The sequence below is a fragment of the Letharia columbiana genome (genome assembly GCF_014066305.1).
Source record: "Letharia columbiana isolate WasteWater2 chromosome Unknown Sc0000012_s1, whole genome shotgun sequence".
Lineage (NCBI taxonomy): Eukaryota > Fungi > Ascomycota > Lecanoromycetes > Lecanorales > Parmeliaceae > Letharia > Letharia columbiana.
The window spans coordinates 274,776-291,923 of NW_023501051.1; the positions used below are offsets into that span (position 1 = coordinate 274,776).

At 48.7% G+C, this 17,148-nt stretch overlaps 9 protein-coding genes across 9 annotated transcripts; 3 read left to right on the forward strand and 6 right to left on the reverse strand.

Moving 5' to 3' along the window:
* Window positions 1–158: 158 nt before the first annotated feature.
* On the reverse strand, window positions 159–1,208 carry HO173_004903 (uncharacterized protein; the record flags this gene model as incomplete). Its single annotated transcript, XM_037306821.1, has 5 exons — window positions 159–215; window positions 275–569; window positions 654–938; window positions 993–1,130; window positions 1,195–1,208. The coding sequence occupies 5 exons, from the start codon at window positions 1,206–1,208 to the stop codon at window positions 159–161; spliced, it is 789 nt and encodes a 262-aa protein (XP_037166356.1).
* Window positions 1,209–2,431: 1,223 nt separating this feature from the next.
* On the reverse strand, window positions 2,432–2,657 carry HO173_004904 (uncharacterized protein; the record flags this gene model as incomplete). The annotated part of the gene is made up of 2 exons (XM_037306822.1): window positions 2,432–2,493; window positions 2,561–2,657. 2 exons carry the CDS (start codon window positions 2,655–2,657, stop codon window positions 2,432–2,434), a joined length of 159 nt encoding a protein of 52 aa, XP_037166357.1.
* A 1,719-nt stretch (window positions 2,658–4,376) lies between these two features.
* HO173_004905 (uncharacterized protein) lies at window positions 4,377–4,962 on the reverse strand (the record flags this gene model as incomplete). Its single annotated transcript, XM_037306823.1, has 3 exons — window positions 4,377–4,405; window positions 4,470–4,791; window positions 4,885–4,962. The coding sequence occupies 3 exons, from the start codon at window positions 4,960–4,962 to the stop codon at window positions 4,377–4,379; spliced, it is 429 nt and encodes a 142-aa protein (XP_037166358.1).
* A 300-nt stretch (window positions 4,963–5,262) lies between these two features.
* HO173_004906 (uncharacterized protein) lies at window positions 5,263–6,754 on the reverse strand (the record flags this gene model as incomplete). Its single annotated transcript, XM_037306824.1, has 2 exons — window positions 5,263–6,301; window positions 6,360–6,754. The coding sequence occupies 2 exons, from the start codon at window positions 6,752–6,754 to the stop codon at window positions 5,263–5,265; spliced, it is 1,434 nt and encodes a 477-aa protein (XP_037166359.1).
* A 330-nt stretch (window positions 6,755–7,084) lies between these two features.
* On the reverse strand, window positions 7,085–7,539 carry HO173_004907 (uncharacterized protein; the record flags this gene model as incomplete). The annotated part of the gene is made up of 5 exons (XM_037306825.1): window positions 7,085–7,119; window positions 7,195–7,246; window positions 7,303–7,337; window positions 7,397–7,407; window positions 7,466–7,539. 5 exons carry the CDS (start codon window positions 7,537–7,539, stop codon window positions 7,085–7,087), a joined length of 207 nt encoding a protein of 68 aa, XP_037166360.1.
* Window positions 7,540–8,510: 971 nt separating this feature from the next.
* On the forward strand, window positions 8,511–10,128 carry HO173_004908 (uncharacterized protein; the record flags this gene model as incomplete). Its single annotated transcript, XM_037306826.1, has 3 exons — window positions 8,511–8,992; window positions 9,057–9,676; window positions 10,019–10,128. 3 exons carry the CDS (start codon window positions 8,511–8,513, stop codon window positions 10,126–10,128), a joined length of 1,212 nt encoding a protein of 403 aa, XP_037166361.1.
* A 641-nt stretch (window positions 10,129–10,769) lies between these two features.
* Window positions 10,770–11,671, reverse strand: HO173_004909 (uncharacterized protein; the record flags this gene model as incomplete). The annotated part of the gene is made up of 2 exons (XM_037306827.1): window positions 10,770–11,505; window positions 11,556–11,671. 2 exons carry the CDS (start codon window positions 11,669–11,671, stop codon window positions 10,770–10,772), a joined length of 852 nt encoding a protein of 283 aa, XP_037166362.1.
* Window positions 11,672–12,698: 1,027 nt separating this feature from the next.
* On the forward strand, window positions 12,699–13,962 carry HO173_004910 (uncharacterized protein; the record flags this gene model as incomplete). Its single annotated transcript, XM_037306828.1, has 3 exons — window positions 12,699–12,892; window positions 12,948–13,874; window positions 13,923–13,962. 3 exons carry the CDS (start codon window positions 12,699–12,701, stop codon window positions 13,960–13,962), a joined length of 1,161 nt encoding a protein of 386 aa, XP_037166363.1.
* A 455-nt stretch (window positions 13,963–14,417) lies between these two features.
* HO173_004911 (uncharacterized protein) lies at window positions 14,418–16,867 on the forward strand (the record flags this gene model as incomplete). The annotated part of the gene is made up of 6 exons (XM_037306829.1): window positions 14,418–14,625; window positions 14,721–14,873; window positions 14,923–15,281; window positions 15,343–15,720; window positions 15,773–16,544; window positions 16,611–16,867. 6 exons carry the CDS (start codon window positions 14,418–14,420, stop codon window positions 16,865–16,867), a joined length of 2,127 nt encoding a protein of 708 aa, XP_037166364.1.
* Window positions 16,868–17,148: the final 281 nt, after the last annotated feature.

Genomic DNA, 17,148 nt, shown 5'->3' on the forward strand with positions numbered 1-17,148 from the left:
GATGATGCCCTTGTTGTTACGTCGTCGTCCAGCGTAAAAGCACGGCAATACTTCGAACGCAGTTTGAATCTTCTGTAAAGCTAGGGTCTAAGATCTGAAGCCAAGCTGGTTGTGCCAGGCTATTCCTCGCTTCGACATCCTACGATGTCCTCCGTAACCTAGTGACCTGCAATTGCATATGCACGACGACGATCCCTCTCCTCTGCAATTGATAGCTATTCACAATCAGCATGTTGTCACGTGATTGCGTAGAACAGCTCCACCACTGTCGTACCTTAACTCCTTTACCCTTAGGCAGACTGATCCATGGCTTCTCGTTGCCAATGACAAAGACATTAGTTTCCCGAGTAGCAAAGGAATTGTCTATGGCATCCTTGATGTGCACAATGTTGAAGCCTCCATCGTGACGCTCGCGATGTGTGATCACACCAACACGGCCCATGTTACGACCACCTGTTGCCATTGCAATAACACCAGTATCAAAGCGAATGAAGTCGCTGATTTTGCCTGTCGATAGATCGATCTTGACTGTGTCATTCACTTTGATAGCAGGGTCCGGATAGCGAATCCTACAGTATGACTTCCAGTCAGCACCTTACTTAGGAATGCCACCAAAACTTGGTCCAACGACTGAAAGAGTGCAACAAACTCACGTTCGTGCATCATGCGTAACCAAGAATGGGATTCCACCCTTGCCTAATTGCACCCTCTTGACCTTTGCCAGCTTGTATTCCGCCTCTTCAGTGGTAATGCGGTGGACTGTGAAACGACCCTTTGTGTCGTAGACAAGTCGGAAGTTCTCGCCAGTCTTCTCGATAGAGATGACGTCCATGAAGCCGGCGGGATACGTGGTGTCGGTGCGAACCTTGCCATCGACTTTGATGAGGCGTTGCATGACGATGGCCTTGGTTTCGCGGGAGTTGAGAGCATACTTCAGTCTGGAAGAAGTTAGTAAGGTCTGCTTGGTTTGGACAAAAGCTGTTCAAGCTCACCGGTTACGGATGAAGACAATGAGTGGCATGCAATCTCGGAGCTTGTGAGGACCTGGCGATGGGCGAGGCGCATAGGCACCAGACAGTTTGTCCAGAAGCCAGTGCGATGGCGCGCTGAGACGCTTCTGATGCTTCTTCCTACAGTGATTTTAGCCAGAGTCTTCTGAGTAACCGGCAATGATGACGAAAATGCTGTACTTACGGTCCGCGACCCATGATGGCGATATCACTGAGTCGACGTTGTAGAGACTTGGGCGGAGGTTAGTTCGTTTGATCACGATTTTTGTGGTCTCCAGGCGAAGTGGTGGGGCCGCTTAAGCGAGCCTTGGCGCCAAGATTCTAAGGCTTCGCGGTAATCTGTCCGATTTAGGACGTCAACGGATAATCATTTGTTATTCGTGGTTGAGATTGCTCACTGAAAGTGTTAGAAAATTCAGCATCTTCCTCAATGATGCTAGATTGGTTGAATTTCTGAGAATCTTTAGCCCTTTCAATGCCTCTTTTTCTGACACCTTGCCTGCCTCTTTCCATGGAATATCTGAGCTTGGCACACCTAAGCCTAGAAGCTATGGGCTTAATGGCAAGGCAGACGGTCTTCGTGAAAAGAAAAGCAAGAAACAGATTCAATCCTTATCATTCAATATCTAGTATTGATGAGTTGCTTCTAATAGCAACCACGCTCATGCTTTCCTACCTAGGGATCCACGGAGAATAATCCCACTCATGAATAGCCAGCCACTCGCCAACGTCCTCATCTACACGGAGTACACCTCTTGTCTTCAGCTGACACCCAGTCTCCGACCGAATCTGATGGTTACATGCGCTTTCCCATAACCATTCGACGCAGAACCTAAGTTTCAGACCGTAAACGCCCTTGTACCGAATACTCCACGTATGAAATGGAAGCCGCCCTATTCCTCTGCCTCGCCGGATAGCAACTTGCGCCTAGTGATCCCCAGCATAGCCTTCGTAGTGGCATTGTCGTTCCCTAATTATGCTGTGACTTGAACCGCCAAGGCGTTCTGGCGTGCAACAGCGCAAGCATAGGTATCGTCGACCGGCGACATCGTGAAGCGGGCCTCGCCCATAAAGACTGAAACCAGTCCGAGCTCTTTTTCCTACACTCGAGCTTCTTGCATCGGCTGAAGCTGCGCTGCGAATAAAGGTTATCGTTTTTCTCGTCTTCGAGCTCGGCACGGACTCGATCCAGTCGCTACTCTAGCTTCTTGATTCGTCGCAACGCCGAAATGACTGGGAGAGACTTTGAGTAAAATATATGGCTGTTGCCTGTCAAACTGGGAAGACTTACGCAGCTCCTCTCTTTCATTATCAACGTTCTCCTGAACTACCTTCGTATGTTCCGGTTCCTCGTTTCCCTTGTCATCGTTCTCCTGAACCTGCCTCAACAGTGCCTGCGCAACCCGCCGTAGAATGTCTCGCTAGCTGCGCAGACGTCTGATCGTGTGGTTCTTGGAGTTGATGCGGTTGCTCATACGGCCAACTGTGAGAGTGTAAGTCAAGGGTCTCAACGTTCAGGAAGAAGCTGGAGAGCAGGATGACCAGCTTACTGCGTTGCTTCCTGTTCGATGATCTTTCTTCAAGCTTTTTGAGGTACCTCATGACATTCCTGGCTGCAGGTATTTGGGGCGCGGCGAAAGTGGCCATGACGACAAAGTATGGAAGAACAGGGTGAATTCGATGCCACTGATGAGTTCGAAAGGGGGAAGTGTTAGTACTCGCGAAAGTCTGCCTGCGATCAACGATAGAGAACTGGTTGATATATAGATAATTGTTTGAGAGAAGAGAGAGGCTCTAGTAGTAAGCTTCTGAAGAAATTTCGCGGTCAATAGGGATACCACGTATTATAGGCGGAAGATAGGAATTGCTGCTTTGCATGAAATGGCAATTGCTTACCTGCTTTTAAGTCTGTGTGGAAAAGAGATCAACAGCAAATTCGAGACGGTTTTGGAAAGCGAACTCGCATCACACTTTGGCAATAAAAAGGTACAGCTGTGCATGTTGATAGTGATTGATTGAGTGATTGAATGAGTCAAATTGGACACCCTACGGGTTACCCCAAGGGCGTCACAGGCGTCAAAGGCCGAGCCAGATGCATCGTCCCTCGGGCTTCCTAAAAATGTTGACACCGCATCCATCCAGAATGGTCGAGGTCGTTCAACTTCAAGGTTCTACCCATAGCTAGCCATTAACATGAAGTTAACCGAAAATAGCCCTCAGAGGTTGCGCGTCTATTCTTTGTAGTCACTTTCTGACTCTGGTTGATATCCATACCCTTTGCTTTCTGCTTTTTGCGCCGATGCCCCTCCTCCGACCTCGCCTCGCCGGCAGCGCCGACATGGCACGACACGCTTGGGCAGCTGCTTGTACCTGCGTCCTTATCAGGTCCCTTTCAACCAAATTTTAATCTCGCCCGGCCGTGGCTCGAATCTCTTCGTCCGGCCTCTCCCTCCGAGCATCTGATGTAACCATTGAGATCCTCTGCAATGACACAAATGTTAGCAGTCTCATGTCTCCATTCACAGAAGGGATGGAGTGTCAAGTATCGCTCACTCCCAAATTCGACTTCCAGAACGCTGTCATGCAATTCGACCTCTCTCTCTCAAACTTAATCTGTCCGTAGTTTGAAAGCGACCTCTATCCTCCCCCTAAAGCATCAAGAGGCTCTTCAAGCCTTTATACCTGGTGGTATATCTGTTGGATTTGACATTGCTGAGGTCACATTGGGCTACTCATGGATTCCTTCCAAATGAGCGTTCGAACAGTCTTTTCCCTATCAAATTGCCTGAGTTTCTATTTTTCAGATGTTGAAATGTCTGAGCTAGTTGAGCCCGAAGTCGGAAGTTCAGCCATGATGCACAGAAATCGAAAGATAGTGTATGTTTATATGGAACGAGTCTGGGGTATGAGACTGGCACAACGAAAGGAGAAAGCAACACGAGGCAGTGATAAGATAGAAGTTTGATACTCCCAGAGCAAGCAGCGTTGAAAATCGGAGGAAACCTTATAGACTGGTGGAAGGCTTTGCTAGGCACGAAGACAGGAAGAAAGAGTAACACTGAGATGGATTATAGTAAGGGCGGAGGTTTCGCATGGAAAAGGCGCCTAATGATGAAAGAAACGTATTGTTGTGCTTCCTTGTCACGATACTGGCCTTCCACATAGTGACAGCAACAGGAAGCAGAAGAGAGACAGCTTCGTTAACTCGGTACATGAAGAAACTTCTGTACAATGCCTTGATTGACTTGTTGTCCCTTGCCACTGGACGCCATTCGCTCAGTTCGCTGTGATTGCTGAAAGAATAAGTAGACCGCTGCTGTACATAATAATCATCCTAACAGTCCTTACGTGAGTTCTCATCACGCTTCACCATGAGTTCCTATCCCAATTTGGATCTATACCAGCATTAGCCCTTCCACATAGATGCATAACCCTCCCTGCCTGATGTAGAATACTCACCCTGCACAAAACTCGCCAACACTTTGCTCCCCGTCTGCAGCAAAGGATGGCCTACTACAATCTGTAGGAATCGCTGCAGTCCCTCCCTCCGGTGCTCAATAACATCATCGCTGAATCGATTCGTAAACACCTTTCCCGGCAATGGCGGTATAGTCACCCTCGCGCTCTCACGCTCCAGTATATCACGGAAGTATTCAAAATCGGAGTATCGCCGACGGACCGTGCTATGCTTGAGCTTGAAAGCGGGGATGTTGGTGCGGCAAACGATTTCGTAGTCAGTGTACATGTTGCGTGATGTACCGTGGGTCTGAGGGTTCTTGACCTGGTGGAGGTGGATGCAGCGTTAGCTTAGGAGGTCTTGGGGCAGAGGCTGAAAACCTAAGGATCCGCAAGATGATGACAGTGAGGGACTGACTTCTATCTCTAGAAAGTTCTCTGGGGGGCCATAGATCTCTTCGAAGCTTTGTTGGCGGGCGTCAGGCATTGCCTGCATTTTGGCAAGTGAGAGGGGAATGATGGAGCTGCTTCGCAGAGGGGTCAGATCCTGATGAGGCTCACTTGTAGCAAATTGGTTTTTTCTGAGCGGCTCAAGGTGTATAGTCTTAGAACGGCTGTTTGAGAGGGTATCAAAGATGGAGAGAACTACACAAAAGGTGGGGCGGACTCGCGTTTCATGGGCGACCCTGGTCTACACAAATCACACGATCAATCGATATATGAGGATACATTTATTCTAAAGGAAAACCTGCAGCCAATCTCTAGGACGAAGCTTCTATGTAAGTTCCCCTATCTGCTATCCCTGCTCAAGTAGAAAGCTGTCTGTGACAAGACCACTACTCTTTCGATCCCTTTGGTACGATTCCATCATAGGAAGCCTATGTTTGCGGGGGGTGACCGAATTGCTGAGGGATTGAAGGGGGAAATCTCGCTGGAGTGGCCGTCCATTCAAAGCACCTGGTTCCACATATCTATTGTTGACAAGGGTCGGTGGTCTGTGAACGGGGTCCTTTAGTAGGGCTTGTTCCGGTATCTGCATGGGCACCGTAGAAACAACCGGTTCGTAACCCTCGGTGCTCCGTTCTCCACGCCTCCTGAGCCCTGGCGCATGTACATCTTCAACGGCCGTTGAGCCTTCTTGGCCGTGCGATCGAATGCTGGTTGGCCCACGGGGACTCTCAGCTTCAGGGGCTGTTGAGCCTTCTTGGCCGTGCGATCGAATGCTAGTCAGCCCACGGGTACTCTCAGTTTCACGGGCCGTTAACCCTTCTTGGTACAGCGATTGAACACTTGTTGATCCAATACTCTCAGTGAACTGATTCGACCGGAGCCCTTCTGTTTCGACATGAGTGCTGGACGTTTCTCTAGAGATTTGTCTTTCTAATAGATTTCTCATTTCCTTTCCCACATGATCGTCAAGCATCCCTCCATACCCTTGACCTTGTTCGTGGAGACGTATAAATTCCATCAGCTCGTTTAGAGGTAGGAGTCCGTCCATGTGGACCGGTCGGCCGCGTCTCCTCCATTGCCTTAGTCGTCGTAGTGCGTAGGCCGGGAGCACAGTTACTGGTGCAGAAAGCCACATGACCAAGCGAACAAACCACGTAAATCGGCCTGAAATCTCTAGGTGGAATACAGGCATGACGAACGTAGGTCCTACCTGGCTAACCATAATTACTATATTGGTCGTAAGGTATGAAAAGCGACTACCGGTCTTGAGCAAGTGGCTCCAGAAGAATGGTAGGACTTCCGCAATGGCCACGGACACAACTACCAGGGAAACAAGCATCCAATCCGGTCGGTTTCGAACTTTCAGTACCTTGCCAGCAAACGTTCTGTGGTTCATTAGCCCATTACATAGGTCTGAAAGCACGTTATCAGACGGAGCCTCACCTGCGTCGTTTGTCACCGGTCCGGTTCCATACCGTCAATCTTGGTATATCAACACTCATGATACCCCACATAACAAATGCCAAAACGCCGTAAAGAGCTACCAACATCATGGCAACGGAGGCCATAACCAACCACATTTTGCCAGACCATACGGCAGGGTAAATGCAAATCGATGTGTTTGCCGGGGTTCCTCCCCAAGCTTGTGGCCGACCAACATGGCTGTCTCCAGCCGCTGAACCCTGGTCATTAGGAGGCGAGAGTCCCCGACGGCTGTAAGCGAGGGGAGCTAACCCAAAGGGCGCAATGTTGCTCTTGCTGTCGTTTGGGATCGGAAGCCCGCTGGTCCAAACGAGGAGGAATACCAGATAAATAAACAGTTCTGAGGAGAGTTGCATGCTGAATAGATCCTTGAGACTCGATTAAACTGCGGGAATAGAATTGCCTTTGGGTCTGCGATTAGAGGAAAGCATTGCGCTTGGCTGTCTTCCATCTGGAAATTTTAAATTGAGGAGAGATAACATTGCATGAGAATTGTAACAACGAAGATCGATCTTTCCCAGCTTGGTGTTCTTGGTAATTGGGCAAGAGAAACCGAAATTGGAGGCCTGTAATTACTTGTTTGGCAGGAGCAATCGGCAGAGGGCCGTGAGACACAGTGTGTTGAAAAATGTTTCCTGCCTAACAAAATCTTATCTCCCCTCTCAACGCACCAGCCACGTCGACAATCATCCAACGAGAACCTGGTTGACCGGAATATGTACTAAAGACTACGAGTCAGGACCGGATGCTGTAAACAAAGCCGCGAGTGTGAAGGGTCAAGTGGCTCAGGACATACTGAGTTTCACAACATATCCTAGTGCCCCCATCACGACGAAGCCAACACCGACCTATGTGATGTCAACGGAAGTCATCAACCTTCCTGCGTCTATTTTCGTGCACTCACTGCCTGAGAAATCTTAAGAAATTCAAGCTTATCAGCTACACATCCTCGTGGTCAGCGTCAGGGTGGGCGGTCAAGAAAGATTGACGCAGCTTACGCTTTGTACATCTGTGCTACTGGTTAGTAAATTGTAGAGGGAGTTCTGAGGGACGAGGACAAGGCGAACCTGTTCATAAATTGGGTGCCATCGTGCAAAAAGTCCCGAGGGATGTCGAGGATCTCCTTGAATTGATCTGACATTATGTGGTATTGAGAGTTTGCAAAGGGGGCTCAATGTTCTGCGAAGTGGTGTTTATTTAAGCTAATACCAATGACACGAGGGAGTGTGAGGTTGTGTGATTTGAAAGATCTACCATGATTAAAGTAGAGAGGACAGCTGGAGCTGGAGCTCGCTAAAACATTTTCCCGAAGGAGTCTCAAAGATACGCAGTAGTTTACATCACGAATCTTTCGCATCGAATCGAACTCGTACCAGAGCTTGCTTGATCACTTCTCTTCCACTACTCAACCCACAACCTTTCAGCTTCATTTTCGGTTCCCGGCGTCACCACTACTTAGTATCACGCTCCTTTCGCCACCTCGTTCACAAACAAGCGGTTTGGATGAAGACACCACACCACTCTTCTAATCTCCATCCAACTTGACAAGGCTGAGAATTGACTGTCTCTCCAAGTTTGGAGGTCCCATCTTCCAAGTTGAGACTACTGCCACACCGCTTTGGAGTCCCCGTACTGACTGCAGTGACACTGTCGTCTCTTCTTCTGACTCGGGGAAAGCAAGGTGCTGGAAAATTGTTTGCTGAGATCTCCTCTGAGCCAGCCGCTGTCCTGTACTCTTATTGTGCTCCTTCAACTTCAGCCCGTCATTTGCCGAGACAACCTCGTCGGCCAAAGCAATTGTTGTACGCAGTCCAAGTATTCAGTGCAAGATCTTCTTTTCTCGTGGGCTTCCTTCACCTGTACGTATTCTTGCATGTTTTCCTGGAGATTTGTCTAGTAGTGCTGGCAGCTCTTGCGTTCTACGATCGGCGAACATCGTGCAAGAGGTGGTCCCTAACGATCAGTACGTTGTATTTACCGTGTATTCTCGAAAGCTAATACATTTACTGGCACCTGGCAGACTTGTACTTCTACCTTGAATTCGAGACTGTTGTACTCATGATACAAAATACACTCACGATTTAATTAACAGCTGAATCAACGATTTCCACAATGGCTGCGGAAGAGGACAATTTCGACATTGACATCTATGGTGATGGCGGAGAGGATGATCAAAATCAAGAGCCGGAGGATGGGATGAAGGCCGAGGAATCCTCCGACCAGACTCTACAACCATCAGAGCCTACATCAAATGCAGCAGACCATTCCTCGGCAAATGACCAGAGAGTAAATTCAGACGTAAAGATTGAGCATGAAGGCAATGATGTTGCACAAAAGATCGCCAGCACAGACGAATCTGGTTCAGATCCTGTGCAGCTTCCGAAACAAGCACCACAGACACAGGGACTGAAGCGAAAAGACGGAGTGGACGATCGATACGTTGATCCTGGCGCGACCACCGCTCTTTTCGTGTCCGAGCTACATTGGTGGGTCAATGATGACGACGTTCGCGGCTGGGCAAATCAGAGTCAGTGTGAGGACGAGCTTGAGGATATGACATTCAGCGAACACAAAGTGAACGGGAAGAGTAAAGGGTGAGTGTTTCTCAGGAGAAGAAGCTTGCATGAGTTGCTAATATGGCAATTTTCAATAAACTAGTCAGGCCTATGTCCTATTCAAAACGCCGCAAGCTGCGACAGCCGCAAAGCACAAGATTGAATCCTTTGGTGAAGGCCAACAGTACACGAAAAAGTTCACGGTCAGCTACACCAATCCCTACACCAACCCTTTCCGTACGCTTCCCAAAGACGGGCCTGCTCGAAATAACGCTCCTGTAAATAACAATCGGTCGACTTCCGGGTCATACGGTGGTGCAGGAGCAGGAGGCACGGGTGGCACGCCACAGTCCTTCAACAATGGCTCCGGTGGCTATCGAGGCAACCGAGGAGGTGGGTACAACAATCGGGGTGGAGGCATGAACAATATGTCAGGCTACAGCAGAGGAGGCTTCCAACAACCAGTGACGGGGAGCTTCCAAGGCTCTGGCATGGGCGGCTTCCAAGGCTCACCCATGGGAGGCATGCAGTCCTATGGAGGCTTTCAAACCCGAGGGGCCATGATGGGAGGCATGCGTGGAGGACCGATGGGCATGCGGGGGGGAAGAGGAGGTATAAACCCTAGTGGAATAATGGGCATGCCGATGACTGGGATGGGCATGAGTGCGATGGGAGGCATGGGGATGAGTATGCCACAAATGAACGGAGGCATGGGTATGCAAGGTATGCAAGGCTCTCACTTTCACCCCCACATGAATCTCGTTGGACATTACGGTTCGTCTGCCACCCCGGTGGGACATTCCTCACCTCCTATCCCTCAAGCGATGCACTATTCGCCGTCGCCCCCTACGAGGCTCCATCCTTCCCTCATTCGTGGACGGCCTGCTCCCCCCACGGGCAGTGCCCCCAGCTCTGCTTGGGCCCAATACACACAGTACTTGCCATCACCGGCCAGTAGCTCCCCCACACGTCTTTTTTCTCAAGTAGAAGCTCCAGAGACTTCCTTTGCTCCCTCTCTACAAACCACAGCGCTAGCAGGGGATTCATCGCTGACAGGTACCCAAGCCCACTACAACCCTGCATTCTTTACCCAGCAGCAACAAGGACAGCAAGGCGGCAGCTCGGGGGATGCGAACTGGAACCCGCATGGTGCAAAACGAACGAGACAAGAATGAGACCTCCAACTCCCTCCGCCTCTGATATTTACCATTATGCCCCAACACATGAGGTGTGAAGATGTGGTGGAGAAGGCCCACCTCCTCATTTCAACGACAAAAGGCCGCTTAATATTAGGAAGTCAAGCATCGGTCAGATCCACCTCAGTTTGATTGGACGATAAGGTTTCATTTTCTACATCTGTATTCTAGGTCAAAAGCGGCTGCGAAGGGCTATCATGTAGGGCAAATGGATAGTCTTGACTATGCATGCAAGATCAGATCCGGTGCAGATAGCCCGTGATTCGCCGGAGGCCATGCCTTGTCACCTTTCCTGTGTGCTGTCGACACCTTGCCCTGTTTTTGTTGTAACCGCGCCTGTTTCTTGGCCTGCCAATCGCCAATAACACTGGGAAGGTCCAACGTGTACTCCCTGCCAAACGAATTCGTATCGAGAGAAGAGAAACCCTGCTAACGGATAATCCAATCTCAGTATTGCAGTATTGAGGCTGCTGGCTTGATAGCTCATACTCAACAAGCAATGCATCTCCTCCGAGCTCGTCCCTGAAGTCGAAGGGCGCGGGATTCCTTGTCGAAATGGCGTTCATGCCCCTTTGCAGTACCGCAGAATCACTACAGCGTGTTTCTTATCAACGGCTGTTCTAATATGGAGATCCCCAACTATACCCAGCTCTCGATGAAGGAAATTCTTTCCGCTCTTTTTCAGACCGCTTGCTCAATCTCATGATATTTTCAAGATAGTCCTTAGCATCCTTTGGCACCCCGCAAATCTCAATGTGCTTCAGTCCCTTCAATTGTCCTAAGCATTCTAAGACCTTATGCTCGTGGCCTGTTGTCAATTGCTCTGTGCCGAGAGCGAGGAAGTTCACTTTCAAGCTCTTCAAGTTGTTTGAGAATGATAGGATTTCGCATAGCTCTCCAAGAGCAGTGCCAACGATAGCAGCAACTTCCAATTTCTTGTCCTCTAGTAGCATCCTGGACGGCGTATGAAACGTCTCATGTTCGGGATTCAGGGTAACATACAGGGTTAGTTGTCGCATATGGTGCACATAATGCCTAATCTTAGATGTCCATTTCGACGGAATGGAGGCGAGGTCGCCCCCTGCCACGGATATGCTGAGTGGGATTCTGCTGGAGTAACCCAAATAGCTCGCTTGATTCAAGACGATAGAGAAATTGTTGCGTTTGCACATGATTGCACAGCCTTCCTTCCGGATTTGTTTGTTGGTCCGGAGCAGCTGTGGTGCTAATGCTGTTGGTGCTTCTGTACCAGGATTTTGCAGACCACCTTTACAGGAAATCATTCTCTTGGCCGTGACGGCTATTTCGACGTCGTCCTCGAATTGCAGGCAATACGCCCAAATCTCATTTCGAAGTCTGAGATAGCTAGTCAGCATCTAGCCTCTGTCAGGAGTGGAATCACATGCTCTGCGGGAAGACTTAGGAGGTTTCGAGATTCAGGTGAAGAAGACGTATCTTGAGCAAAAGGATGCATGTTATTCGCATGTTCTGGGAACTCTGACTCTGTGTGACTAAAGTCCATGATGTAGAAGATGTTAAAGCGATGAGGATAGTGGTACGAGTCTATTGGATGACAGAAATTAGGTTGGTAAACGTACAAATCCGGTGAGCGCAGGGGAAATTAACGTTGTTCAAACGTTAAGTGTTATGGACAGCTTTCAATTGTTATTTATTGGTATGGAATTAAGTCAACGTGTGAAAAGGGAATATTTAATATTGCATATTCACTCCCATGCTTTTGACATGAGTCAGCTTCGGCCAAGACTGAATGCTGAGCCTTGCCTGGGATTTGAGGCCATCCTTCAAGGGTGGCGACAGGCTACGCTGTATGTTGCTCGCGAAAATGGTGGTCTGCAAAAGACTTCTGTTCCTGTGTGTTGGATGGAAGCAGGGCGGTAGTAACGGCTCTTTTTCACATCTCTCAATTACATGAGATAAGAGGAAAACGAATTACAGGTTAGAGGACAAAGAGGAAAGAGGCAATGTTCTTTCTCGGTTTCTCTTATATTGTCTTGGAAAAGCTGCAAATAGGCTGGCGATTTGGGACTTCGATGCCGCCATTTTGGATGAATCTTCCTCGCTCCTTCCAAGCGACTTGTAGTAGAATTGGGAATTCCAACTCCATAACCCAATTGAGATTCTTGTACTCGTGATGATATTAGTGCAGCTCACGAAGCACAAAATTCCAGGATCAAGTTTCAAAGACAAAAGAAGCCATGTAAATGCCTGGTGAACTCCCCTCGCCTCACATATAAGCCTCAGCCTTAGCCCGTGATGCACTAAACCGTTTTGAGACTGCATAAGTTTTCGTGCATTGTCACATTTAGTCGGCAAATATATTCCGTTACGAGTGACCTTGAGAGATTTGGTAAAAAAATTGTTAAGTAGATATCAAATTGAAATTAGGGCATTTATGTTGTTAAATAGTAGGTTATTTAGTTAAAGTGTTAGAGGCTGAAGATTTATTATTTATACTAATATCTCATGTACACATACCATCAACAGATTCACCTGCTTGCCATCTTCTTGCCACAGGCGGTCGTCTTTTCATGACCATCCCACCTGCCTGGGGAAAATTTGCGCCGGCGCAAATTCAAGGACCTACACCAGGCTTGAACGAGGCATCGTTACAGCAGTCGCGAGAGAATGAAGATGTCATACGAAGTTTCCAGCTCAAAGACACGACAACAAAGAAGCAAGAAGGCCATGTGCGGAAGCCATGGGCACATTTTGTCGCGGGAGGGTATCCAATATCCAGAAACCGTTGCCCACTGAGGAATCGACTGATTTCATCCTAGAATTGGGGGAATGAGCTCTGCGATTCTCACATCTCCTCTCGAAGTCCTCAAAACTCGATTACAATCCGACTTCTATCAATCTCAAATATTAGCAACGCGAGATGCTCGCGGCATACCTCCACCATCCGACCTCTCTTTACCTCGCACAGCCCTCCTACATTTCCGTGAAACTTTCCAGCTATTATTCTCCATCCATCGCGTTGAGGGATGGCGAGCACTTTTCAAAGGGCTGGGGCCCAACCTCACTGGTGTAGTCCCAGCGCGGGCGATCAATTTCTACTCCTACGGCAACGGCAAGAGAATCATAAGTCAAAACTTCAACCACGGACAGGACGCCGCCTGGGTCAATTTTTGTGCTGCTGCGAACGCGGGTATAATCACAGGCACGATCACAAACCCAATATGGGTCGTCAAGACGCGGATGCAACTCGATAAAAATCATGCGGAAAAAACAAGCACTTCGTCCAATCGTCAATACTCAAATTCCTTCGATTGCGTCAAACAGACAATACGTAGTGAAGGAATTAGAGGTCTATATCGGGGATTAAGCGCAAGCTATCTTGGAGTGACTGAAAGTACTTTGCAATGGGTGCTCTATGAGCGGATGAAGCTGTATTTGAGGCGCAGAGAGGACAGGCTCATGGCTTCGGGCAGAAAAGCAACGTACTGGGATAATTCTGTGAGCTGGGGTGGCAGAGTTCTGGGGGCTGGCACTGCGAAGTTCTTTGCAGCTGTTATCACGTATCCCCACGAAGTGGTTCGGACTCGATTACGGCAAGCACCACAAAGGGATGGCCGCATGAAATACACTGGAATCGTGCAATGTTTAACGACCATCTGGAGAGAAGAGGGTATCGCCTCACTGTACGGTGGGCTTACACCACACATGCTGAGAGTCGTACCTAGTGCTGCCATCATGTTCGGAATGTGAGTATAAGTCAAAATCCTTTGAACATACAATCTGACCATCTCTAGGTATGAAGTTATACTACGGCTACTAGGAGAGCAAGCTTGATACTCCATGTCTTTGCTTTGACCTATGACTTCCAACTTACAAGAAGCCTCTTGAGCCTCTTGGCATGGCACGCCTCCCCAGCGAATCTCCATCTTCTGTACAAAATTCCTAACATTCACCATAGCCAGGAGGATCGAAGGAATGGTTTCCGCCGGATAATCTCCGCTCTTGAATGAAGCCTGACATGTGTAATTACAGCGCTTGATAAGATATGAACATCAGGAGCTTCTGAGCAGGCGTACTCGATATGATATGATATACTATAGCTAATATCATAATAATGTATTCACTGTGCTTCATTTCGTCTACTCTCGAATCGGTCTTTTCGCACGCTCCGAGGAGTAACGCCTAACTCCGGCACTAATAGGATACGATAAGAACCACCTGGATCATCGGCCAATTGCCATCATTGTTCGTCCGTCTCTTGATTACTCTTTACTCACCTCATTGTTACTATGGCTACCTCACACCCTTCTGAAATCATTCGCGGCGAATCTCCAGATCCTTCAAGTCATGCTGCAAACATCTACGATGCCTCAGGTGCAGAAGGTGAGTGGCTCGACGAGACAGAAGATGATGACGACACTTTCGAACCAACAACAGATGAGAGTGAGGATGCTGAGTTCTTCGATCCTTCTGAGGATGTTGAGGCAGATTTCCACGGTACGTTGTTATCAAACTGTTTTTTCTACGTGGAAAGACTTCCTAGTGTGGCCAAGTACAGGCTGTTTGCTAATGTATGATTGTCTGATATTCAGATGCTGAGGATGGCATGAGCGGCGTTGAGATCGAATTCTCTGCTGAGGATGGAGGAATTGGCACACAAGATGATGATGGAGGAGCTGGAACTGAAGGTGGCGACTCTCGGACCCAGGCGAACACAACTACTGGAGGGCCTTCACGCATACAAGGTAAATGGCAGTGTGATTTATTTAGGAAATTACTAAACCTCATTGATAGTCCCAACTCAGATCCTGCAGCTTTTGGGGCATGCCGGTCTTCGCCGGATATTTGCCAACCATCGGGCAGGCGGCTCTGGCATCACATTGCAGCTAGATGACAGGAATGAGATTCTAGATGACGGCCTCGGAGGTCTGGCAACTCGAAGTAGACGGCGCGCGAAGGGCTCGAGCAAGAAGTTTCCTCCGGTACCAAGCGAGGAAGGGAAGAAATTAATGGACGGTGGTTGTTTTGGGAGTAATGAATACTACCGAGACACAACCAGAAAGAGGAACACGAGACTGGCAAGGAAGCTGATGAGCCGGGAGCTGGGCACAAGTAGGGGCCAGTCCACAAGAACGGCCAGCGCTATATCACAGGTATGACGAGAGGCTGAGCAGACCTCGGTCAACTCGCAAAATTCCCTACTAATGTGAACAGGGAATGATACCATCGTCGAATGCGGACACAATTATTCATTACAACTCTCGGTGTTATTCTGGTCAATTCTCGGAAGATGGGAATTTCTTCTTCTCGTGCGCACAAGACTTCAAAGTGCGGATGTACGACACTTCGAATCCCTACAATTGGAAATATTACAAAACTGTTGTATATCCATACGGCCAATGGACCATTACCGATGCTTCTCTCAGTCCAGACAATAAGTGGTTGGCATACAGCTCAATACGAAGTATTGTTTGCCTTGCTCCCACAGATCCCAGCTCAAGCGGTGAACCATTTCTTCTGGACTTTTCAGATATGGGCGGACGTGGGACTAGGAGGAGTCGAGGCTTCCACGGAGGATTCAGCCATTTCGGCGTAGGTCGATCCGCGTTAGCTTTTCAGATGGCCGTAACTGATCCATCTACAGATATGGTCAATTCGCTTTTCTGGTGACGGTCGAGAGATCGTAGCTGGGACGTCTGATAATTCCGTCTACGTCTATGATCTTGAGACCCGTCAATCTATCTTGAGTATTCCTGGACATAACGATGATGTCAATGCTGTTTGCTTTGGAGATTCTAATTCTCCTCATATCCTCTACTCTGGCTCTGACGATACTACTATCAAAGTCTGGGACCGGAGAAGCATGGGCGATAGCCGAGAAGCTGGTGTCTTCATGGGTCATACCGAGGGTTTGACCTATGTTGATAGTAAAGGCGACGGTAGATACGTACTCAGCAACGGCAAAGACCAGACAATGAAGCTTTGGGATCTTCGTAAGATGATGCCAACAGAAAAAGCATCGAGGCTGGACCCAAGTCGATATACCACAGCTTTTGATTACCGCTTTATGACTTACGACGAAAAGGACTTTGAGCCGCATCCTTATGACTGTTCACTCGTCACATTTCGGGGTCATCGAGTATTGAAAACGCTAATACGATGTCATTTTTCACCGCCTGGTAGCACCAACTCTCGATATGTCTACTCGGGAAGCGAAGATGGGAGCGTCTATATCTACAACATGGATGCGACTCTAGCAGGTAAAGTCAATGTCAACCAAGCGACACATCACTCTCGGCCTCGAGATCCGGATCTGTACGCTAGTCACTACGAACCTGAGGAAGGTCGGAGCAGGGGCGCATGGAAGACGTGCGTTCGGGATGCGAGCTGGCATCCCAACGCACCCGTCATTGCTGGTAAGATTGGCTCTCTCCATTGGCAACGGCTAAGGTCCCGAAAGTCAATGTACTGACGTATCCCAGCAACATCCTGGAATGGTTGGGGCATGTCCACTGGAACCTGCACAACGCACAGCTGGAACGACGGAGCAGAAGACGATGAAGGCGAACCGAAGATGGGCTTGAGGGTGGATCAGCGACTCGAGATGGATGATGATCTCTACGATAACACACGTCCGTTGCGAGACGGACGACTGATGAGCCACTACAGAGCACGATTGAGGAGTCAAAGAGTTGCGGCTACAAATGATGATGCTGTCGATGATGAAAGCCACTGGTAGCCTTACTTACTACTCCAGCCCCACATACAGGGAATGACAGGAGCGCTTCTGAAAGAAAGAATTTGATATGAAGTAGATGAGCTATTCTCATAGCACCCAAGAGAGCGTCCTGCTCCAGAAAACATTGTGAAACCACATACATTAGCCACATGGTCTTCCGTCTATTTACCAGCTTGCAGGCGTTCGGTGGAATTGACTGCATTTGTGGAAGGGAAACATATGGCATGGGGCCATGAGAATTTCATCATTGTCTGAGCATTTACATAGGCGTCACAGTTGTC